Source organism: Manis pentadactyla, chromosome 14, assembly GCF_030020395.1.
Source record: "Manis pentadactyla isolate mManPen7 chromosome 14, mManPen7.hap1, whole genome shotgun sequence".
Classification (NCBI taxonomy): domain Eukaryota; kingdom Metazoa; phylum Chordata; class Mammalia; order Pholidota; family Manidae; genus Manis; species Manis pentadactyla.
Window position 1 is genome coordinate 9,550,430 of NC_080032.1, and position 21,860 is coordinate 9,572,289.

Genomic DNA, 21,860 nt, shown 5'->3' on the forward strand with positions numbered 1-21,860 from the left:
AGCGCAGAAAATGGGGATACTGTAGTTCATTTTGTCATCATCTAAGTGAGGCCACCTGCATTAGACTAGTACCTGGCCACACCAGGGTGTGCCAGACAGTAGGGTGGCGAGCCAGCATCTAGAAACAGATGGGCCCTCCCCATCAGTCCCTTTACTGGGGTGTGTGGAGTGTACTTTGGGGAGGTTGCTTTCTTTAGCTGGGGCAGGGAGAGCATAGATAAAGTTCACTGATAATTCCCAAACCAGTTTTAGTGTGAATTTTAGGTTTCTTTCATCTTTTCATCTCTGTATTTGCTAGAACTGCTGTAAATAGCAAAATTGATGGCTTAATTTTCACCTCCATTCCTCTTTGCTAGAATATGGGTTGATGTCAGAGAAATGGCCAAAAGGCAGGAAGGAGATAATATTTTGAATATTTTGAATATTTAGACAAAAATACTTTTGTCTAACAAAAATAGTCTATAGTTTGTTTTATTTCATTTCTCTTTGTCATTTATAGGTACACGGGTTAGAAATGGTGACAAGTTCCTGATTTTTACAAATTGGTGCACTTTTATCGCTAAAATAAATTTCAGGAAAATCAGGACTCAGTGTAATCATTAACTTTTGGTAAGGTTTGTCAGGGAACTTGAAAGAGCATCTGGTATAGGGTGATATCCTTGGCCTCATGGTCCTCAAAAGTGTGGTCCCTGGGCTAGCAGCACCTGGGATTTGTTAGAAGTACAAATTCTCAGGCCCCAACGTGTTCCTCCTGAGTTAGAATCTCTGTTTTCTGGTGTGTACTCCAGTTTTAGAACTACTGTTCCAACCTTATGATCCTCTGTCATAGGAAAGTAGGTTAATTGTGATTACGGTAGAGTCTCTTTTTACTCTGCTTTTATGTTATTGGTGCCAACTAATAGAACTTATGAATGATAATTGCAGTATTTGACTTGAGTTTTTCTTCCAGGTGATAATTTGACACTTCATGTTGTTTTTTTCATAGTAACTCTAAAATTTAGAGTCTAAATGAGATGATTTGGCATGCTTTAGTCTGTGTGTGACTCTGCCATCTCTGACTTTGAAATGGGCATATCTTTGGCAGTTTTTAAACAGTTCTTAACTGTTTCATAGATGGAGTTTCAGAAGTAAGTGATTGAACAATGTAATATATAAGGGAGTTGGCATCATACTAAAACTGAAGATCTTTCAGATATCAAATTCAGGGGAGGTTTTACACTACTATACAGCACCTCTTCTTGGAACGTAATTATAATGTTACTTTCTGTTTTTCTAGGATCTAGAGGTTATGGAGACTTAGTTGTATATCATTTGGGTTAAACACAGATGAGGTACATTTTGTTACATAAATCATCTCTAAAGACTGCCAGAAAATAATGGTGACAAATTTCTGTTAATTTGGCAGCATCCTCACCCCTACCCCATTTATTTGGGGTTTTAGGGGATTATAAAAGATTATTGTAGATCCCTCAAGACTTCAGACAGCTAATTTAATGAAATAGCAATCTGGATTTTTTTTCTCATAATATACTCAGACTCACAATAGAGATTAGACATGTTAGTAAAATCGTTTTGTCTAACAAAAATAGTCTATAGTTCATTTTATTCATTTCTCTTTGTCATTTATAGGTACATGGTTTAGATCCGAACACATGGAAAACTGTTGAAATTGTCCACATAGATATTGCAGATCGAAGTCAAGTCGAACCAGCAGTAAGTAGCATGTACTACTTGCCATTTTAACCTTTTGCATCTTACATTGAGAAATTATTTTCTTTCTTGTGTGGCCTGCATTTCTACACTGAAGTGAGACTAGAGCTTGAATCTGGGTCTGTGTCACCAAAAGACCAGAGGGTAGGAGAAAGGGTGATTTGTTCATGTGTGCGCATCTAACCTTTGCACAAGTGACTTAAGAAATCCGAGCGAACCAGGGATATGTAGAGGTTTGTTTTCACTTGGGGCGGAGGGGCAGCGCTGACATCATCATTTTACAAAAGAATTCTTCCTGGAGCTTTTTAAGATAATGTGGGTCAATTATACTTTTGTAGTGTGAATGAAAAAGCAAAAATTTAATTTACTTACAAATCTTAACAGATAGTTAAGTTGCCATTTGTGGAGAATGGTTGATGGTAGAATATCTCAACTTAATATTGTGTAGCTCTCTGTTTTGATTCTTACTCAATGTAAATATTTGTACTCTAGGCTTTTGACTTAATAAAAGAAAATTTTTTTCCCCCAGAGTAAAAGACCTTTATTCTCCCCCACCCTCTTCAAATTCAGACCCTGTGTTACTTTGTTAGTTTATAAACATTAGCTCAGCTCTTCTTCATAGTGCGCTGGGTGCTGCTTTGGTTTTGTGGGACCCTTGTGGCCTCTTTTCATGTTAAGACAACCAGTGACCCCCTCCCAGGCTTGTGTAGAGAGCCAGAGTTTTGGAGTAACAGGCTCACCCCTGGTCTTGTCATAGTAAAGCACAGCAGGTTCACTCAGCACTTTATTTCATTTCATAGCCCTCCCATTTCATTCTCAGTGCTTATTCCCTGAGTAATGTTGTAAGCTGATCAGAAATAACCCAAACACTGCATGTCTGGTTTCACTGTTAAAATTTAAAGGGAAACCTGTTAAAACAAAACTCTTGACCTTTTCTCAGAAATCAGTGGGGTTGGAACTGCCAGCAGTGACCCTCTGCTAGGCTAGCTAGGGTGCCTCCCGGATTAGAAGTGAGTGCTGGTAAGGAACCCTTGGCAGAGAAGTTCTTACATTTTAGTTGTGCTGCTTTGAAGCTACTTCAACTTTAGGGATATTTCCACCTTTGAAATTATATAGGACTTTTTTAATCCTTAAAAATGAATGTGTATTTTGTTTTAAAAGCAACATTCAAATGTCTGTTTTTCCCATTTATTTCACTTGGTATCTTTTCCAGCCATTACTTACTGTATGTAAGAGAATGGTGATGGGAAGAAAAGTCACTGAGAATGAGTAATGGGTGAGTCAGCCAGGTCAGGATAGCGTTAGTATCTGGAGCAGCAGTGTGGCACACTGGGATTGGGTGCCCCAGGGAAGGCATTCAGATTATATTGTCAGTGTTTGAAGAAGTTGTGCCAGTCAGACAGAACAGTCTAATCATGCAGCTCATCGCTTTGCATCCTGTTGTTCTCTAGCCAAGTACGAGGCACCTTGGTTTTGCTGGGGGCATGAGTGGTTCTCTGTTGGTGTTCTCAGGCTAAAATGGGTGCTCAGTGTTTTCAGTCATGAATTCAAGTGGAAAGAAGAGTTAAGGCAGATTATGCAGGAGGCCTGGAGGTCCTTGGTTTTACTCCTTCTCCGCCCCAACCTAGTAATCGGGGGCAAGAGAAGGCACTGCCTGCCTCAAGGATGCATGACAACAGCACTTTAGATGGGTGCTCCAGATGGAAGGCACTGCACATGCAAAGACTGAGCGGGTGGATATCTGGGTGGAATGGTGTCTGAGGTGGATAGATAGTGAAAGAGAGAATGGTGGCCCCAGTGAGGAAGCTCTGCCTTGTACACCCATGCAGCTGGGGCTAGGAAAATACATTTGGAAACTAGAGTGGTTTCATATTCAAATTCTGAGGTTCTGCCACCTGCTGGCCTTTCAGTCTTAGATTACATGCCTTCTCTGTGCTTGTTTCATCTTGTGTAAAATGGGGCTAATTATCTCACAGGATTAAATGTGAGCCCTTAAAGCAGTGTCTAGTTTAATCAGTATTTGCCATTATTGTCATTATTAGCTACAGCTGTGCAGCAATTCTGAAAGTCTTATGTTCATAGCAAGCATTGGGAGTGAACAAGTGTTTGCATAGGTATTTGTGGTTTCATTCTTTAGTGTTGATAGTTCCTGTTCTCCAGTTTACATCTTAGAGATTAGAAAGATACAAATTTATTTTAAAGGTTACTCAATTCATAGTACCTTTTTTTATTCTTAATTTTTTATTGGGTTATTTATCATTTATTGATTGCTTTGTAAGAGTTTTTCCATAAGGATATATATATATATATTTTTAATTAACATATCATTGATATACAATTTTATGAAAGTTTCACATGAGCCATGCTGTAGTTTCAACATTCATCCACATTACCAAGTCCTCCACCCCCACCCAATTGCAACTGCTGTCCGTTACCATAGTAAGATGCTATAGAGTCATTACTTGTCATTTCTATGCTATACTGCTTTCCCTGTGACCTACTTATGTTGTATATGCTAATTATAATGCCCCTTAATCCCCTTCTCCCTCCCTCCCCAACCCCTTCCCTTCCCTTTGGAAACCACTAGTCCCTTCTTGGAGTCTGTGAGTCTGCTACTGTTTTGTTCCTTCAGTTTTGCTTTGTTGTTAAACTCCACAAATGAGTGAAATCATTTGGTGCTTGTCTTTCTCCACCTGGCTTATTTCACTGAGCAAAATACCCTCTAGCTTATGTTGTTGCAAATGGTAGGATTTGTTTTCTTTTTATGGCTGAATAATATTCTGTTGTGTATATGTACCACATCCTCTTTACCCATTCATGTATGGATGGACACTTAGGTAGCTCCCATAGCTTGACTGTTGTGAATAGTGCTGCGATAAACATAGGGGTGCATGTGTCTTTTTGATTCGGGGATCTTGTTTTCTTTAGGTAAATTCCTAGGAGCAGAATTCCTGTGTCAAATGGTATTTCTGTTTTCAGTTTTTTGAGGAATATCCTTATTGCTTTCCACAATGGTTGACCTAACTTACATTCCCACCAGCAGAGTAGGAGGGTTACCCTTTCTCTGCATCCTTGCCAGCATTTGTTGTTCCTTGTCTTTTCGATGTTGGTCATCCAAACTGGTGTGAGGTAGTTTCTCATTGTGCTTTTCATTTGCATTATCCCTGATAATTAGTGATGTGGAGCATCTTTTCATGTGCCTGTTGGCCATCTGAATTTCTGCTTTAGAGAAGTGTCTGTTCAGATCCTTCGCCCATTTTTTAATTGAGTTATTTGTATTTTGGGTGTTGAGGCATGTGAGCTCTTTATATATTTTGGATGTTAATCCCCTATTGGCTAAGTCATTCTCCCATACTGTAGGATGCTTTTTTTGTTCTGCTGATGGTGTCCTTTGCTGTACAGAAACTTTTTATTTTGATGTAGTCCCATTTGTTCATTTTTTTTTTGTTTCCCTTGCCCAAGGAGATGTGTTCAGGAAAAAGTTGCTCATGTTCATATTCAAGAGATTTTTGCCTATGTTTCTTGTATGAGTTTTATAGTTTCATGACTTAAATTCAGGTCTCTGATCCATTCATAGTACTTTTTTTTTTATTGTGATAAAATACACACAAAAAATTGTCATTAAACCATTTAAAAATGTACGGTTCATTGGCATTTAGTTCAGTCACAACCATCACCACCATCTAATTCCAGAATATATTCATGTATCCAAAAGGATACCCTGTACCCATTAATAGTCACTGCCTGCTTTTACCACCCAGCCTTTGGCTACTACTAATCTGTTTTCTGTCTCTGTGGATTTACCTCTTCTAGATACTCCATATAAGTGGAATCATGACAAAATGTGCCTTTCCATTTCTGGCTTCTTTCACTTTAGCACAATGTGTCAGGGTTCACCCATGTTGTAGCATGTGTCATTATTTCACTCCTTTTATGGCTGAATCACTGTTTGGTGTATGGATAGACAAACTGTGTTTTGCTGGATCATTCATTCCTGGATGGACGTTTGGGTGTTTCTACCTTTCGACTGCTGTGAATAGTGCTGCTGTGCGCATGCATGTCACAGAACCTTTTTGTCTTTGTGTTTTCTCAGTTGTCAATATTAGAAGTATGGCTGATACCATGTAGAGGTTCTCAGGCCTTTTGATATTTAAAAAGAAACCCTGACATGCACATTTTCTGCTTATAAAAGGGAAGAGAATCTCTGGGTCTCCTCTTCTCTCTTGTACATCCTCATCTGTCCCCTTTTGGCACACACTTTTGCCCTGATGGTCTTCCTTTTGTTTCCACCCCATCTCTTTGGCCTTGAATAGTTAGTGTTTGTCTTAAGATTACCTTCTCTTGAAAACACCTGTGTTCCACCTGGCCATCCTTTCTTCTTCCCAGATCCAAATAAAAAATTTGGTTCTCTGTGGAGTTACTTTATTCATTTGATTCTTCTTTTTTATGTTTCTTGAAAATTCAAGTCCATGGTGTTGGGGAAAAAGAAGCTTAAGAATGCATTTGCAGTTGTAAAGTGGCAGTGCTGTCCTAGCAGTCAGCAGGCATTGTGTGCCTCTTCGGCCTGGGCTGCCAGCTCACCCTACCGCAGCTGCCTGGGATTGGCAGTGCCCTCAGAGGCTCGCTGTAGGGTGAGACAAGCCCAGTTCTGCCGTGAAATAGTTAAACAGCAGAGGCTTATGCATGGTCCACAGTACTGAAGAGTTTCAGAGAAAAGAACAAATGATCTGGAAGGATGAAAATCTGAAGAAACTGAGTGGAAGAGTTTGAGTGTGAAGATGCCTAGGATTTTGGTGGGTGGAGCAAGCAGTCCACCCTCATCCTCATTACATTTTTCCCTCTTACCGTCAATTGCTCTGACAGATTATAAACTTGTTTCTCCCTTCCAAATAGAAATCGAACCTCAGAGGGAAAAGTCTTTGTACTGTTAACCATTGTATCCCCAGCTCCTAGAACAGGGCCTGAGGTAAAGTAGGTACCCAGTGATTTTGAGTTAAAGGAATGACTGGATTGTAGGCAAGTGGAGAAGAAATAAAGGTATGATATAGGTGCATTATCCCACACTGAGGGTCAAGTGGGAATGGTTTTTAGAGCTTCCTAGGCCCCATTGCTGTCGGGCTGTGCTTTGCAGAATCGTAATAGTTACTTAGAGCCTAGTGGGGTTATTAGGATTAGATGACTAGAACAAGGGGCCGAGGAGTTCCCTCTGTCCTCCGGCACAGTTCTGCTTGTCTGACATTAGTCTTCACCATAAGATTTACTTTGAACACACAGTTCTGCAGCCTCAGGAAGTGTGGTTTCAGAGCTAACCTCTGTTTCCAAGTGAGGAAATTAAAGCCCAGATAAACTAGTTCTTCTCAAGATCATTTGGCTAATGCCAGAAGTGGAAATTCTCTCAATTCAGTGTTCTTTCCACTGACCCTTAATTCCTTCTGAGCTAAGGCGCTGCTTTGTCCCTTTTCAAAGCTGTCACTTGAACTTAATCTTCCTCCCCTCAAACTGATCTACCACTGACCATGTTCTGGGAGCTTTCCTGTCCGGGCACACTGCTTGTTCTGGCCTCCCTTGCCCTCTCTCCAAAGCCTGTGTGACTTGCAGGATCTGAATCAGATTCTGTTTCCCAAAAGAGACTTTACTTACATTGAAATCAGTCTTCCCTCTGTGAATTTCAGCTTTTGTTCATATCATTGATGTGTCTTGTTCTCTATGTTCAGGAACACATCCCCTTTACACCGAGTGGCACCTCACAAATATTTGTTGAAGGAACCTGATGAGCTTGAGGATAATAAGCTAACTTCTGTGAGTCAAGAATTTGTATAAAATCAATTTGATGTCAGTTGGATAACACCTGATACCGTGTGAGGCAACAGATGCTCACATACATTGCTTGTGGGAGTATAAGTCCTATATAACAGAATTACACATGTGCATGCCCTTTGACCCAGCGAAATTCCACTTCTAGAAACTGATCCTACTCAACTGTGAAGTGACAAATATATAAACGTAAGATTGGAAGCGGTCTCAATGTTCTCCATCAGTGGGGAGCTGATGAAAAAAAATGATAGATAGTTCTCCTGTGTGATGGAGTTCAGTTCAGTCATTAAAAGGGAGTGAGCTCTATCCATACTGATGGAAATCCTTTCTAAGATAAGGTGAAGGGAGAAAGATAAATATATGTATAATATACTTCCATTTGTAATACTATAAAAGGACTATAAAAGGGAGAAAAATATGTATGCACATATTTGCTTGTTTATGTCAAGAAAAATGTGGAAGAGGGTGGTAATGCTGATTCCTTCATGACCAGGGGGATCTGAATAGCTGGCGACTGGGGTGGGAGAGCCCAGGTGGCAGAGATGTGAGCAGTGGATTGAGGGGATGTCTCCTCCTCGCTGAGTGTAATCAGTTTTCTATTGCTGCGTGACAAATCACCACAAATTTAGTGGCCATATAATGTAATCAGTGGAGTGCTGGACAGCCCCATCGCCTTTACCAGAGTTTGTTGGTGAGAAGCAAGTGACAGGTCCCGCCTGTGCTTAGGGGAGGAGATTATACTAGAATGTGACTCAGTGAAGGGGGGTCATCTTAGGCTAATGTCTGCCATACCAACCGTCAATAAAACCTACCCTTCAAGGATTAAAGTGACATGAAAATTGGAAGCTTAGTCACACGAATGGGCCAGCATGGTAGGTTTTCAGTAAGGGGACCTGTGAAGGTTTGGTGATCTTTCAGAGTTCAGATTGTGGCATCTTAACTTCTGGAAGTTTTGGTCTTAGTCTGACTGACTTCATTGATTTTCATTTTGTTTTTAAGGAACTCTGGTTTTTCTTGAATGAGCTAATTTTTCCAAAAACTTCTTAAATGGCTGAATTTCTTTCCTGCCTATTACTTGTTTTAAAATAGATGAAAACAGTTTATTAGTAATTTTGAGAGGATGAGTGCCCAAGTCTCCCCACTGAATCCGGAGAAATGTGAAATAGTTGGGAGTTCAGGAAACCAAGAATATGGAAGTGAAGCTTTACTCTCTTAACTCCCCCTGGTGGCGGTTTCCTGTCACTTCAGGTGGATTTACTACCAACACAGCCCTTAACATTTTTATTCAGTGACCCTTGATTACTACTCTGAGTGTTTAACACACTCTGCTGGGTTGCTGGTGTCAGACGGCTTGGCTCGCATGCCACTCTCCTTGTAGACTTGCTGCTTTGTGGTCATAGTTTTGAATTGTACTGCATCATGCATAGAAGGGATGTGGTTAGACTCACAGTATAACTAAATACTTAGGTGGATGTTTTGACATAGTTACATAGTTAAAGGGTGACATTTTCACAGTAACTCCAGTAACAAGGATTTATTGTAAAATCTGTCAGTGTGACTCAGGGTCACAGAGTAGTTTGCTACAGAATTTATTTAAATATCTGGTTTATTCAGTTTTTTGTTAATGACTTACAGGAAGTCTATATAGGACTGTTACCTATGGCCCTGTTCTCTCCAGAAGATACATTACTGCCCAGGGAAACTAGCTGAGGAGTCTGGGATTTCTGCATAAATGTCCCCACCCAATTTCTGTCGGCCACTGTACAAAACAGATTTCCTATTTCAGGGGAAAGAGACATTGTAGTGAAGTGTTGAGGTATTGCATCCTTTAAGAAGGAAAGTTCCTTCTGCTGGCATTCCAGCAGACCACACCCCTGAGCCCCCCACCTCCATCGCCCCACTCTCTTACCCTCTTCCCCATTTCGAATCTAACTCAGGTATCACTCCTAAAAAACCTTCCTCTTTCCCTCACTAAGTTAGGTACCCACTGGGGACCTGGACTATATGTACTCATCTTCTCTATTTCTAGGACCTGCCAGGACCACACATGTCAATGTATGACATGAAGTGAGCTTTTCAATAAAAGCTTGGTGAGTTAAAGAGAATTTTCAGATTTTTTCCTCTGTGGTGTTAAAAAAAAAGACAGTTTGGAGGAATTGAGTTATCAAATATTAAATGAACAAAGGGCTACTTTAGTTCCTTCTTTATTAACCCTAGATGATAAAGTATATATGATGTGCTTTCAATTCTGAGTTTGTTTCTAAATGAGCAAATACCTGTCAGATTAAAAAGTGTTCTATTAAAAGCAAATTGAATGTGAGTCAAGGTATCCAGCATAAAATACCAGAATATGTTTAAAGTTTTTTTAATTTCTAAAGTTATCATTGATAACAGAACAATAAAAAGTTGAGAATTCTTTCAATGTCCTGATGAAATTAAATGCACATGCATATCTTCAGCTCGTTTCCACAATATACACAAATGAGTCAGTTGACATCTGCTTCTGCTTTTTTTTTAAGGTATAAATTTGAATCTGGCCCCTTTTAATCATCTCCAGCACTTTGTCTAAGTAGCTTTCCATGATTTGTATACAAAAGTCACTTCCCAGGAGAGGAAGACTCTTTAAAGTGTAAGCCGAAGTGTACACACGATTAACATCAGAGAGACCTTCGTTTTTGGAAGTAATTTGAAAGAAAATGAGCACAGTTTTAAAAAAAGAGAAATTGGAACCACATTTTTAGGTATTTATGTGTAACCAGAAAGGCTTGTATCAGTCTTCCTCTATAATATGTATTTCCTCTGTAGTACATGCTATGTGACTTTATTCTGATGATTTCCAAGGGTTATTTTAGTAAAATGTTAAATTCAAATTTTTAAGGCTCATAGGTCTAAAGATGATAAAGCTTAACATCTGCCTAGCTGTTCTTTAGATGTCAGTAATGAGCAAATACTAATGATATGAAAGCATTAAATTGTTTGGGAGATGTAGTTTAAAAATACAGATCTAGTCCATCTTGAAATACAGCAAATTTAATGGGGGAGTGAAGTTTTTTCCCCCCCCGTATGTTTCAGCATATCAAAGTGTATTAATTTGTGGTGAAAGATTTTTCCCAAATAAGGCATTTCAAATCCAAGAGTTGCCCAGTTTTGTAAACATAGTGGTGTCTCACTGAAAATGGTGTTTCTAAAAGGAAGAGAGACAAGCTAGAAAGTCATTTGCCATTTTGTTGCAGTCACAGAAAGGCTGTGCAGGGGGCTCTGATTGTGAGGGTCCTTCATGGGGACTTCCCTGCAGAGATCGGAGGGGCCCCTTTTCATAGGGGTGAACCAGTAGGCGTGTGCTCTTAAAGCTCAGATTTCGTTCATTCCTCTTCCTTCTTTTGGCCTTTTTAACCCCCTCTACCACAGTTGTTATCCCATGCCTCTCATCCTTACCTGCCCATGAATGTAACTGCCTGTCATAATCACCCCTCCACTCCATCCTTTTTTCTGGTCCCTTTCTCCATTTGCAGATGTCTCCCCTGGGTAGTGTTGGGAGGGGATGTCTCACAGCTTGGGCTCAGAGTGCTACAGCCTCCCTGCAGCCCTACTGCCTGCCCTGTGTGGCCAGACTTCCCTCCCTGGGCTGTAGTCCTTGGGTTGTCACCTGGACCCTGGACCCTGGACTGCTCTGCACCACCTCTTCGCAGCAGAATGCTTCTGAGCGGCTTTTTCAGCACTCCCTCCTGAACAAAGTGTGGCGTTGCTCACTAGTCACAATTCTTCCCTTGATACCCAGAGGACACAGACACTCCCAAGTGGAAGGATGGGGCTGCTGATAGAGCTCATCCTCCCTAATGGTACCTGGAATCCCCGCTGTCCAGTCCAGCTCTCTCAGCTCCACCCACCTTGTTTGGTCTCCTTTGAAGAACACCCCCACCGTGGCTGTGAGGCAGGTCTGTACATATGTGAATCCCATTTGTGGGCTGGATCTGCCCACAGGTCCAGTTCTGTGAACATTTCTTAGAAGGTAAGGGGTTCTATTTAGGACCCCTGAGGCCCTTTCAGGAGCACTGTGGCCAGCCCCAGAGTTGGCCTCTAAGAGCCTTAGCTGGGACACAGGCCAGAATGCTGAAGCCCTTTTCCATTCAAGCAAGATCTGCCCATTGGCAGCTTGTTAGAAATGTGAATTCTTAGCCCCTCCCTAGTCAGAATCTGGGGTTGGGGTTCTGGGCTCTCTCAAACTCCCCAGATGATTCTTGTGCATGCTCACATTTGGGATGTGCTCTAGTACACTAATGGTGAAGATTATAGTGGGCACCCTTCTGGGATTTTGAAAGCAGAAAGAATCTCAGTTGGAGACCATGGTCCAGAACATTCTTCCCACCCTTAATTTTTACTATTTTGTGCTGTAATTTTCCCTGAGCCCATAACCAGTTGGATGGGAAGCCAGGACTCAAAAGCAGGGCTGGCTGACTTATTTTTGTCTTTCTAAAACATCTCACAATACGGTGTTCCTTCCTTTGCAATATGTTGATAAAGAGCATTCTTAATTTATTTAAAACAAACAAGCAACACCTGCTCTTCTATCCTTCTTCCCTAGTCCCCCAAAATAGCAGTTTTCATCAGTTGCCTCGGTCACCTCCTCCTCTCATAACTGACCTTTTCAGCATCTTTTGAAATTTGCATATGTACAATAGAATAAAAGGACTGGAGAACCTGAGATGTCTTTTGAGTGTGGGTTCTACAATAATGGATTATTTGGCTCATCTGAGCTGCTTGTAAAGTGCCATGATAATTTTTTAGGAGTATGATGCCAAAGAAAATGAGTTGTACATACTGTTGGCTGCTGCTTTCTAGCATTGACCATTTGTACTTTGGTTATGATCTGTTTGTTTGGTGAGTACGTTTTGGTAGGCAGAATAATGTCCCATTGTAGTTGAGAGCAGAAATATGCTAAGCGGTACCTGATTTTCTGGAATCTCGGTTGCCTTTGGAAAGGAACATTTAAGACTTGCCTTTCTGTGCATTTGGTGGTTTTTACTTTGAACACGCCATTCCATTATTTGTATGTTGAACAGTCTGACACTTTTTACTTGTTTTTTTTTTTTTTTTTTTTTTTTTTTTTTTACTTTTTACTTGTTTTAAACTATGCATGTGCATTGTTTGGAAGTTACTGTTCTTAAAGACTTCTTCCTGAATGTCAGCTTTGGAAAGCTAATGAACCTTGGCTCCTTCTGTGTAGGCAGAGAAGTTTTGGTCACACCTTAAGCAGTGCTTGTTTCTTGTGCACTAGGAAGGAATCAAGCATATCTTTTCTTTTAATCAGACATTATGCGAGACAGCACCCAGATGTTAGACATTTGGGTAGATAGCCTTGGTAACACATGCTTTACCTACACTGCCATTGGAAAAAACATCATTTTACAGAAATGCAAGAATTGTGAAATATGTTTTCTAAATAATCTTTGTAAGATTATACTTTTTCTCTTTAAAATTAAAAACATGATGAAATCTGAATGGAAAGTTGAGTATTAGACAAGACCCTATAAAATGTTCATATTTGTTATCTTTGGAGCTACAAAAATGACATTTTGGGGGTCACCCTAATAATTTCCCCAAATTCACCTTTGGTAAGATGATAACCCTAAGTGTTCGGCACTGGCCAGCACTCCAGTTCATTCTCTCTTCCAGCTTTCAAAAAGCCCCTGTATTTTAGATGTTATTTTGTTCAATGTGTCCTCTTACCTCCTAAGGAGGGGCTTTCTGCTTGTCAGAGCTGTGCAGTGGCTACCCAGTTCTTTAGTCCTGAAAAGAGCTTTTGTTTATTAGAAGTCTGTGGCTGAGATCCAGCAAGTCTGAGGAGAGCCCATGTTTGCCAAATGCTTCTTTGGTGGTTCTCTTTGGCATGAGCAGACGCTCGTTTCAGTACTTCGTTTTGCCATTGAACTGAGCCTAGACATTCAGTTCTGTCTTAAAAGTTTGTAACTCATCTCTGCTGTATGTGGGAGAGCTCCAGGAACTCCTTACTGAGTGCGTGCATAATAAGGAGGTGAGACTCGTGACCCAGCTGCTAGCTGGTAACAGTAGGCCCCTTGAAATGCTGGAGGAAACCACAGCAACCCCATACAAGTCCTAAGGTCGCAGCGATTTGCTTTCGCTTAAGAAATTCCCACTTGTCAAATGCTGCTCCCACCTGGCCTTTCCTATGCTGTGAGATCCTTTGTCAAGATCCTTTTTGTAATAAGTTATAGCAGTTTTTCCCCATCCTCAAAGAAGATATAAATAAATGTAAGTATGGTTCTTACTTTTTTTAATGTAAAAATATTTCCCACTTTATTTTGCTGCCTTACATGGTGAAGTACTTTTGGAACCAGTGAATTTAGAGAATGTCCGGTATATTTGCAGGCAGAGTTGGATGGCAGTGCCCTCTTGTGGGAGAATAACAGATTGCTTATTCTATGCATGCTTAAATCTTAGCAAGGATGTTTAGATTTCTCTTTAAAATCTCTGTATACAAACGTATTTTGCACAAAATACTTTTTCACTAGGACTCAATATTAATTTAATGTTTATTTCTAACATGTCTTAAAAGTAAAGGAGTAGAGAGGGTAGTAGAGTGATGGAGCATGAAGTAGAATTACTCCAGTTTCTGGGTAGGGAAAAAATTATCTGTTAAAAGAGTTAGAAAATGTTTGCTTTTATTTTTGTGAGCAGCTAATGGTGGATATTTTAAATAAATTAACAAAAATGGCCTCAAATCGAGTTTTTTAAGTTATATATATTCCTTATAAAGCCCTTTCTCAGTATGTAAACTGTTTCTTATGAAAGGTTCCCTAGGTAGAGCGGGCCAAATCCTTTCAGGGGCTTGAGTCTTAACCGAATGGTATTTAGATCCCATCACACCTTTGCAGTAGAGTAACATCGTTGGCCTGGGCATTGCAGAGCTGCACCTGTGGGTCTCAGCTCAGCAGTGGAGGACGTAGGCAGGGATTTCATGTCCTCACCTCCAGGGGTGATGGTAGTACCTTTTCTCCATGGTTGTGGGGGTTAGTGGGGAGAATGTTTGTGCCTTGCACAGAGGTTCTCCAAAAATAGTAGCAAGAATGATGCTAACTGGATTTTAATCTTGCTGTTAAAAAACAAGAGGTTTAATTTTTTTCCCACAATTATTTCTTATTTAATGTTTGTTAAATTAGTACTAATGGGTTAGATGGGGTCCCTGGCCTTGTGTTTGAAGGCCAGATCATAAACCAATATGGACATTTCACTGGAGAGGGCCCGCTGTGTATGTTTTCAGTAGGATGTTTCCCTGTTTTAGTTTAAGGAATCTGATATAATATGTTCAATGATCTGTCATTTAAGGAAGCACATACATTTACATAACGTTTAACAAGCACTGTTAACAAAATTGGCTTATTAATATGTTAAAACTTGGTGTCAAGCATTTAAAAATCTTCATTTTTAAATGCCATAATACATAAATATAGAATAATAATAAATGTAACATTACATTAACCAATACATTGTATATTTGTGCATGAAACACAGGCTTTCTTAAGCCAGTAGCCCACCTACCCTGCAGGGAGGGCCGGGATTGCCCGCCAGCCCTGAACTGTTCAGGTGCCCTCTTTCCCACTCGCCAGGGTCTTGCTCCTCTTCCCCTCACTTGCCCATCTCACCCAGACCACAGCTATTTGGTTTCCCTGCTGGGTTGTAGGCCAGGGAGCCTGTCATGTCAGTCTTTTGGTTGTAACTTCTTTTCATAGCTGAAATTCTGATTTCTTTCTCTTTCTTTTAATTTGTAACCTTGACGAGGCTTTGGTGGCCTGCCTTCATAATCGCGGCAGTGTTGCGGTCTCTGGCTGTGATGCGGATAAAATGAGAAGAATGGAGGCGGCTTTTAGCTTAGCTGTCCTACAGCAGCGCTCTAAACTGCAGCTGCCTCTCAGCATAGAGCTCTGCGGACAGCCTCTGCCCCCTTCCCTGTCCACCGCGCTCACCCCGTCCACACACCTACTCCAGGTCTATGCGGGGTCTCTGTGAGACTAGAAGGATTACAAAAAAGTGTTCTGTTCAGGTGCGGAGGTTTGACTACATTTCTCAGTTCTCAGTGCAGTTTAAAAATTCAGCTTTTAAAATTCATTGGTGGAAAGCCGGTAAAGGATTAATGAGAGGGTTGAATTAGAGAATATTTTTTAATGCTGTTTTGTTCCTCTGAGGTAGTACGTTCAGTAACAGAAACTAGGCCAACAAGTTATTGACAATTAGTGGCCCTTTGGGAATCTACTTTAATGAATAGATAAGAATGATTTGTAATTAGCATAATAATTATATGCAAATGAATGCTTCTGAATTGCTCTAAAACACTTCTGAACTGTTTAAACAGCCCTCCTGAGATCTTGTTACTCTATTAATTTGTGTAGCAAATCTTTTTTTCATAGATCACGCAAAGATAAACTTCAGTCCAGGTCCTGTCCGAATTACTATGAATTCCAAGGTGGTAGGACCTGAATTAATAAGATTTACTTATACTATATTAATGGTATTCTGTGGGAACCTGAAAGGGTGAGGAGTCACTGGGGAGATGTAATTAAAAAAAGAAGAGAAAGCTAAGTTATTTGAAAATAACTGTTGAAATGAGTTTCTTAAACAAGTTAGTAAATGTTATTGCTCTTTACACCTCTGTTACTTGCTATTGCAAAATTTAATGCAAACATTTTTTTTTAATGGGCTTTGCCTTTGGAGTCTGGCTTGAATTTTGTCAGCTCCAGATAATTATGCACTTGGGTCACAGTGATACCATCCAGGAACTCCTTGTTTTTTTGAGTGCCACAGCCTGAAAAATGCAGGGCAGTGCTAATAAATGATGTTTGTTCTTTATCTTCATTTTTAATTCAGCTTTCCCCCCAATTCTCATCTTTACTTTTAGGGTATGATTAGAAGAAATAAGCTTCGCTAAGTTGAGCAGCAATACCTGTGCATTTTTTAAACTTAGTGATTATCTTTGAGCTATTTGAATAGACACCTAATTAATCATCTTATGCTAAAGGAGAGCATCGTAACCGCAGGCTGCAGGATCCTAATACCTCTCTCAAGTTTCTGCGTTTACCCTGTAGAATTGTTTCTCTTTGGGATGGGGGCTGCTTATTTATAAACAGGTGTGGAGGAGCTGTGTTTGAGCCTTCTTTTTCTTAGTTTACACTTAGCCTCACCTGGGGTAACCCCACGCGTGGTTCTTTAAGCAGTTTCTGGTGTCTGGAGCTCATCTTGATTTTTCAACAAGCTGTCAAGGAACTCCAACCAGCCTGTGCCCCGCCTCCTACTCACTTCCCCATTCACAAATACAAGTTAAATCTGGGCTCAGGGACATTTAGGTTGGCTCAGCACAGATTTTTTAACCTGCATTTTGGGGACAGCCACTATGCTGAAGGAGTCATAAAACTAATATTCTTTGTCTTCAAAATGAGTCTGGTTTCTTTTGATTACTGTAGTGAATAACAGATGTACACTCAAGAGGTAGCACAACTTTTGTTTTCCAGTGACAGAAAACAGTTATTTATAAGAATTTAATGAATGTATTTTGTGGCTCCAGCATGGAGACTCGGTAATCCGTTTATTTACTATATTATATTTTATTTGTTCTCCAAAGGGTGTCTTGACTTTCATTTGCTTCCTTTTTTTACTTCAGTAAGAGTTCCATTAAATAGAGTTGCACTAACAGGAATCCCAGTCTACCTTATGCTGATACCATTGTGTTTTTCTGTTGTTCAGGCACTAGTATTGGTGGAGCCAGTAGTGTCTAGGGACACTACACCTAACTTGATAATGATGGTTTTACTAAGCCCTTATCCTAGCCAGGCCTCTGGGCATTATACAGATAGGTAATTAAAATTTGATCATAAAAAATTATAAACACAATGCACCTTAGCAATAAGATTTTTCTACTTTTAAACATGATTTTAAAAATTCATTTTAAAAATACATTTCCTTGGCCTCGTGAATTTGTTTTCTTTTTTTCCCAAGGATTATAGAAAGTGCATAGCAAATTCAGCCTTCAGAATACCCAGGAGCTGAAGACTCAAGTAGGCTACAGCTGTCTTCACCCACACTATTCTAAAAGAACTAATGAGATGAGAAGTCTGCAGCTGGTGGCAAGCACAATAAACCATGAGCCAAGGGCTTCTCTTCATCAGAGCCTCCCCTTTCCCCATGGGATCCCAAAGGAGACAGAATACTAACAAAGCCAGCAGGCTGTCTCATTCCACACTATTGCTCATTTGCAGCTATAATTGGTAGCTGAGGTTGCATTCTGTATGCTGAAACTGTCATACATGAAGGAATATATTTGTTCATTGTGATACGGATATAAATCGGCCAGTTTTCAAATACAGGAAGACCAAACTAGATACCCAACAATACAATTGTAGCAAAGATGATAGATACCATTATAAAATTAAATGTTTGTTGCAGAGATACAAAACTGAGATTGTTAAAACTACACCTGCTTCCTGCTTTTTAATATCTTGCTGCTTAATTCAACTGATTAGACATTTACGTATTCAAAAGAACATACAAAAGCACAAAAATTTCTAGGTTTGGACAAGATGCATTATCCTCATCTGTCAAGGTTAAGGTACTATTGTTAATAATTGGGCTCTGTTATGTTTTTCAGTATAGTATCTTTAATGTTTGCTGCCTTGTATTCAAGAGAAAAACAGGGAACACTTAGCTTTGGGGATATATGTGTATCTGTATGTATGTATATTGTATATGCACACCCACATGCCTTACAGGAAAGTCCACTTTGATCTCCCTGATGCTGCTGCTTCTTGGTGCTTTTAAAATGTGTTTTGCTTATCTGGCATTTGTGGATGCCCTCCTGTGTTGTATTAGAATGTGGATCCTCCTGTGTTGTATTAGAATGAGCCCAGGACAGAGGCTAAGAAGTCTTTGAGTTGAAGTCCTAGGGTAGGTGAGCTATACCACTTCCGTGTTGGGCTGTGATTGCCTCATCTTTAAAATGAGGTGGCTTGGTTAGTATTCAAGGAGTACTTTCCCTCTAAAATTCTGTGAATCCATAGTTCAGAAAAGTATCTCAGTGAATAGCACAGATAATGAATGCTCAGAAATATACTTTCCAGAACATTATATTAATTAAGTCAGAGTGGAGGAGTTTTAAAGTATTACTCTGTGTTCTTGAGTTAATTAATCTTTGTCAAATAGGTATTGAAAAATTCCTAAAGTAGTCACTGTGGTAAGGTAGCCGGGGACAGGAAGGGGGAATGTTGTCAGAGAAGTCTGTCTTACCTTTTCACTCATGCTTTCACCTTCACTAGTGCCCTAATCATACAGAAGCTCTGCAGTCTGTGTTTCATCAGTTCTGATAACCCTGCCCTGCTTGTTGCCGTCTCCTGTTCCTATACTCAAAATCAGATTTGTGTTCCAGTTATGGCATGTTTTATTGGTGGGATGTTTTCCTTCTTAGTGGTACATAAAATGATGGAGCATCCTCTAACTGATGGCCTCTTAGATTTAGGAAGTGTATTTACAGTTCAAGTCATGCCAGACTTCATAATATCTCATACTTTTTAAAAACAAAAACCAAAAACTCAAACACCATGTCCTCAGTGAGGTCATATCCCTATTAGTAAAAAAGGAAAAGCATTTCTTCCTCAAATGGAATGAAATATTAAACACTGTCCTGGCCTCTGGGCATTATACAGGTAATTAAAATTTAATCTTAAAAAATTTTAACGCAGTGCACCTTAGCAATAAGATTTTTCTGATTTTAAAGATGATGTTAAAACTTATTTTAAAAATACATTTCCTTGGCTAGTATCACTTGGTTTCGATTCTGACTACAGTTCTTTTCCTCATTCTCCTTGGGCAGTTCACTGCGACTCCCTGGGGTTCCAGGTACCTGCTCTTTGCTTGCTTCTCTTTCTTTCTTCCAGCTAGACTGACTTTCTAGTAGCCAGAGCCAGATGTTGGTTCTCCAAACATCCTCAGACTCTTTCTACTATCTCTTAGCATCCTGTGCTCTACTTTCTACATGGTGGTGGTTGAATAAATAGACCTTGATTGATGGAGGTGAAGTAGAAAGTGATTATTTCTTATGATGTTAAATATTTTCAGTTTCGGAGAAAAGGGAGCTTGTCTCTGGATTTTAATTCCAAGCCTGTGACCCAGAAGAAAAAGGTCTGTGGAGTTACATGGTCATTTATGTTGCTGGGATAGCTGGTTCCTCACTGTAAACCCTGGTCTTGGGACCACCTGTGCAATTGATTCTATTCTCAGTCAGCAGTGATGTTAATTCTTAGGGTGTGGTTCTAATTTGGAATTTAAGAATTCATGTTAGCTGACAGTAACTGAACTTCCCACAGAGCTGCCCAGAGACATGAAATAACTCCAGTGTCCGACTCTTTGCCGGCAGCTCATCCCAGTTGGTTGTTCCTGGGTAGTAATGCTGACTGACCTCATGCCTGTGGCTGCACCACATTGCATATTTTAAAGCAGTGAGACTTGGTATGGCCAGTTGAGCTTGCTTGTGTAATAATTTAGCCCAGTGTTGGGCCCTTTGTAGCTTCTTAGAGGACATCCTTTAGACAGACTTCAAGGTCAAGGCCACCTATTCACCCAGTTATCATTAAAGTTTTGTCTTCTTCCTGAACTTCACATTTTTCCTTCCTCACATAATTTTTATATAACTTTCTCTTTCAGAATTATTAATATGTTTGAGTAACTGTTGAATCTTGGTTGGCTGCTTCTCAACATGTTCTCTTTGATTTGTGAAAGTTTGTAGTGTACTTCAGTGCTTGCACTGACTTTGTCTCTAGGATGATGATTCTTTTCATATTTGACTTGTCTGGGCACTTCCCCCTTTGCATGTGGTCCCTCCATGAATGCTGTGAAGGGTCCCTGGCTCATAAATTCCACTCAGGGAGGCAGGGGCTCTCCCTTTGTAGTATTTTCAATTGACTAAGTGACTTCTGTTCACTGTTGCTGATACAACTCATTTCTTTTTTAAAATCTGAGCTTTAACACTCCAGAGGTAATTTTTCATTTCTATGTGTAGGTCATATGTTTGTGTATGTATGTAATGACAAAAGAACTTTATTGAAAGGAAGACAGGTTCAAAAAGATTCCATTTCCACTAGTCTATCAGGAAGGAGGATATCAAGTGAAGTAGAACTTAACACACACTAGAACCTTGCAGAAAGCCTGAATTGTAGAACTGTTCCCCTGTGACATGTTGTAACTGAGGTAGTCCCATTACAGTCATAAACCTCTCCCTTACCTCCTTTGATAGTGAGGGGCTGCCATGAGTACAGTCCCTCTTCCAGGAGGAAGGCGAGGTATACATACCATGTCTCTCTGGACAAGGGTTTGGAGAGTCTGGTTGCCTGCTTGAGGCATCCACTCCACAGCCAGCCACAGAGTACAGAAGCACTGCATTCCCAGTGATAGTTGCTTTCTAGTGGGTGTTAGAGGCCAGTGTGATCACCAGGGGGTATTGTCAAAACTGGGTTGGTTATGTTTTATTCCTTAGATGTGATTACACTATATCAAAATGCTGAAAATGTTGAAAAATGTTAGACGATCGTTCTTGGAGATAGCTATCCAGTAACCAGTGGATTCCTTGTCAGACTTTCTTTCTATTGTGTAGTCATTTTGCCTTAAAGTAAAAGTTTAAAGCAAGGAGAACCAAACCAAAAACTTTGTCATATAGAAGCATTTTCCTACTTCTATTTCAAAGCACAGTAAGTCTAATCAGTTTCTGTCATGTATTGGTAGCTGCAAAGAGCTGTTCTGGCAAGGTTAAAGAATTTTCTCTGATTTTCTTCTCTGCTGCTGACTTTGTTTTGCTCTGCAGGACTATAAAGCTGATGAAGACCCAGCATTATTCCAGTCAGTCAAGACCAAGAGAGGCCCTTTGGGACCGAACTGGAAGGTACTGGATGCTGACCTTTCTGACAGGCAGAGCCTTGGCAACAGAACACTTGACAGGTTTCGAGTCTGGAAGTGCTGGTGACGTTTAAGTGAAAAATAGAAATGGCACAAAAATAGTTTTATTTGCGATAAGGACTTACAGCCAGTTGCAGTTGGCCAGCAAGTCTGTGCTGCATTAACAAACAGAGCATAGCCAGACTGTCACTTGCAGCACAGTGCTACTCTGATAACTCTGAAAAGAGACACGTGATTTAGTCTTTGGAGATTGTAATGTTCTCCTCTGAGACTTGAAGCAGTACAAAAATCCATGTTAAATGAAGGTTTATAGTATAAATTTAGTCTTAGTAAGAACTGAACAAGTTCTCTTCATCTGAGCTCATGGTCTTAGCCTTTTAATAGTTATT

At 40.1% G+C, this 21,860-nt stretch overlaps 1 protein-coding gene across 2 annotated transcripts in view; it reads left to right on the forward strand.

The window, feature by feature from the left end:
• PITPNB (phosphatidylinositol transfer protein beta) overlaps positions 1-21,860 on the forward strand; it is a 61,319-nt gene that overhangs the window by 19,530 nt on the left and 19,929 nt on the right. For both annotated transcript variants that reach the window (XM_036908929.2, XM_036908928.2), the window contains exons 7-8: positions 1,630-1,713; positions 21,380-21,457. In XM_036908929.2, coding sequence (XP_036764824.1) covers positions 1,630-1,713; positions 21,380-21,457 — 162 coding nt within the window. The remainder of the gene's footprint in view (positions 1-1,629; positions 1,714-21,379; positions 21,458-21,860) is intronic.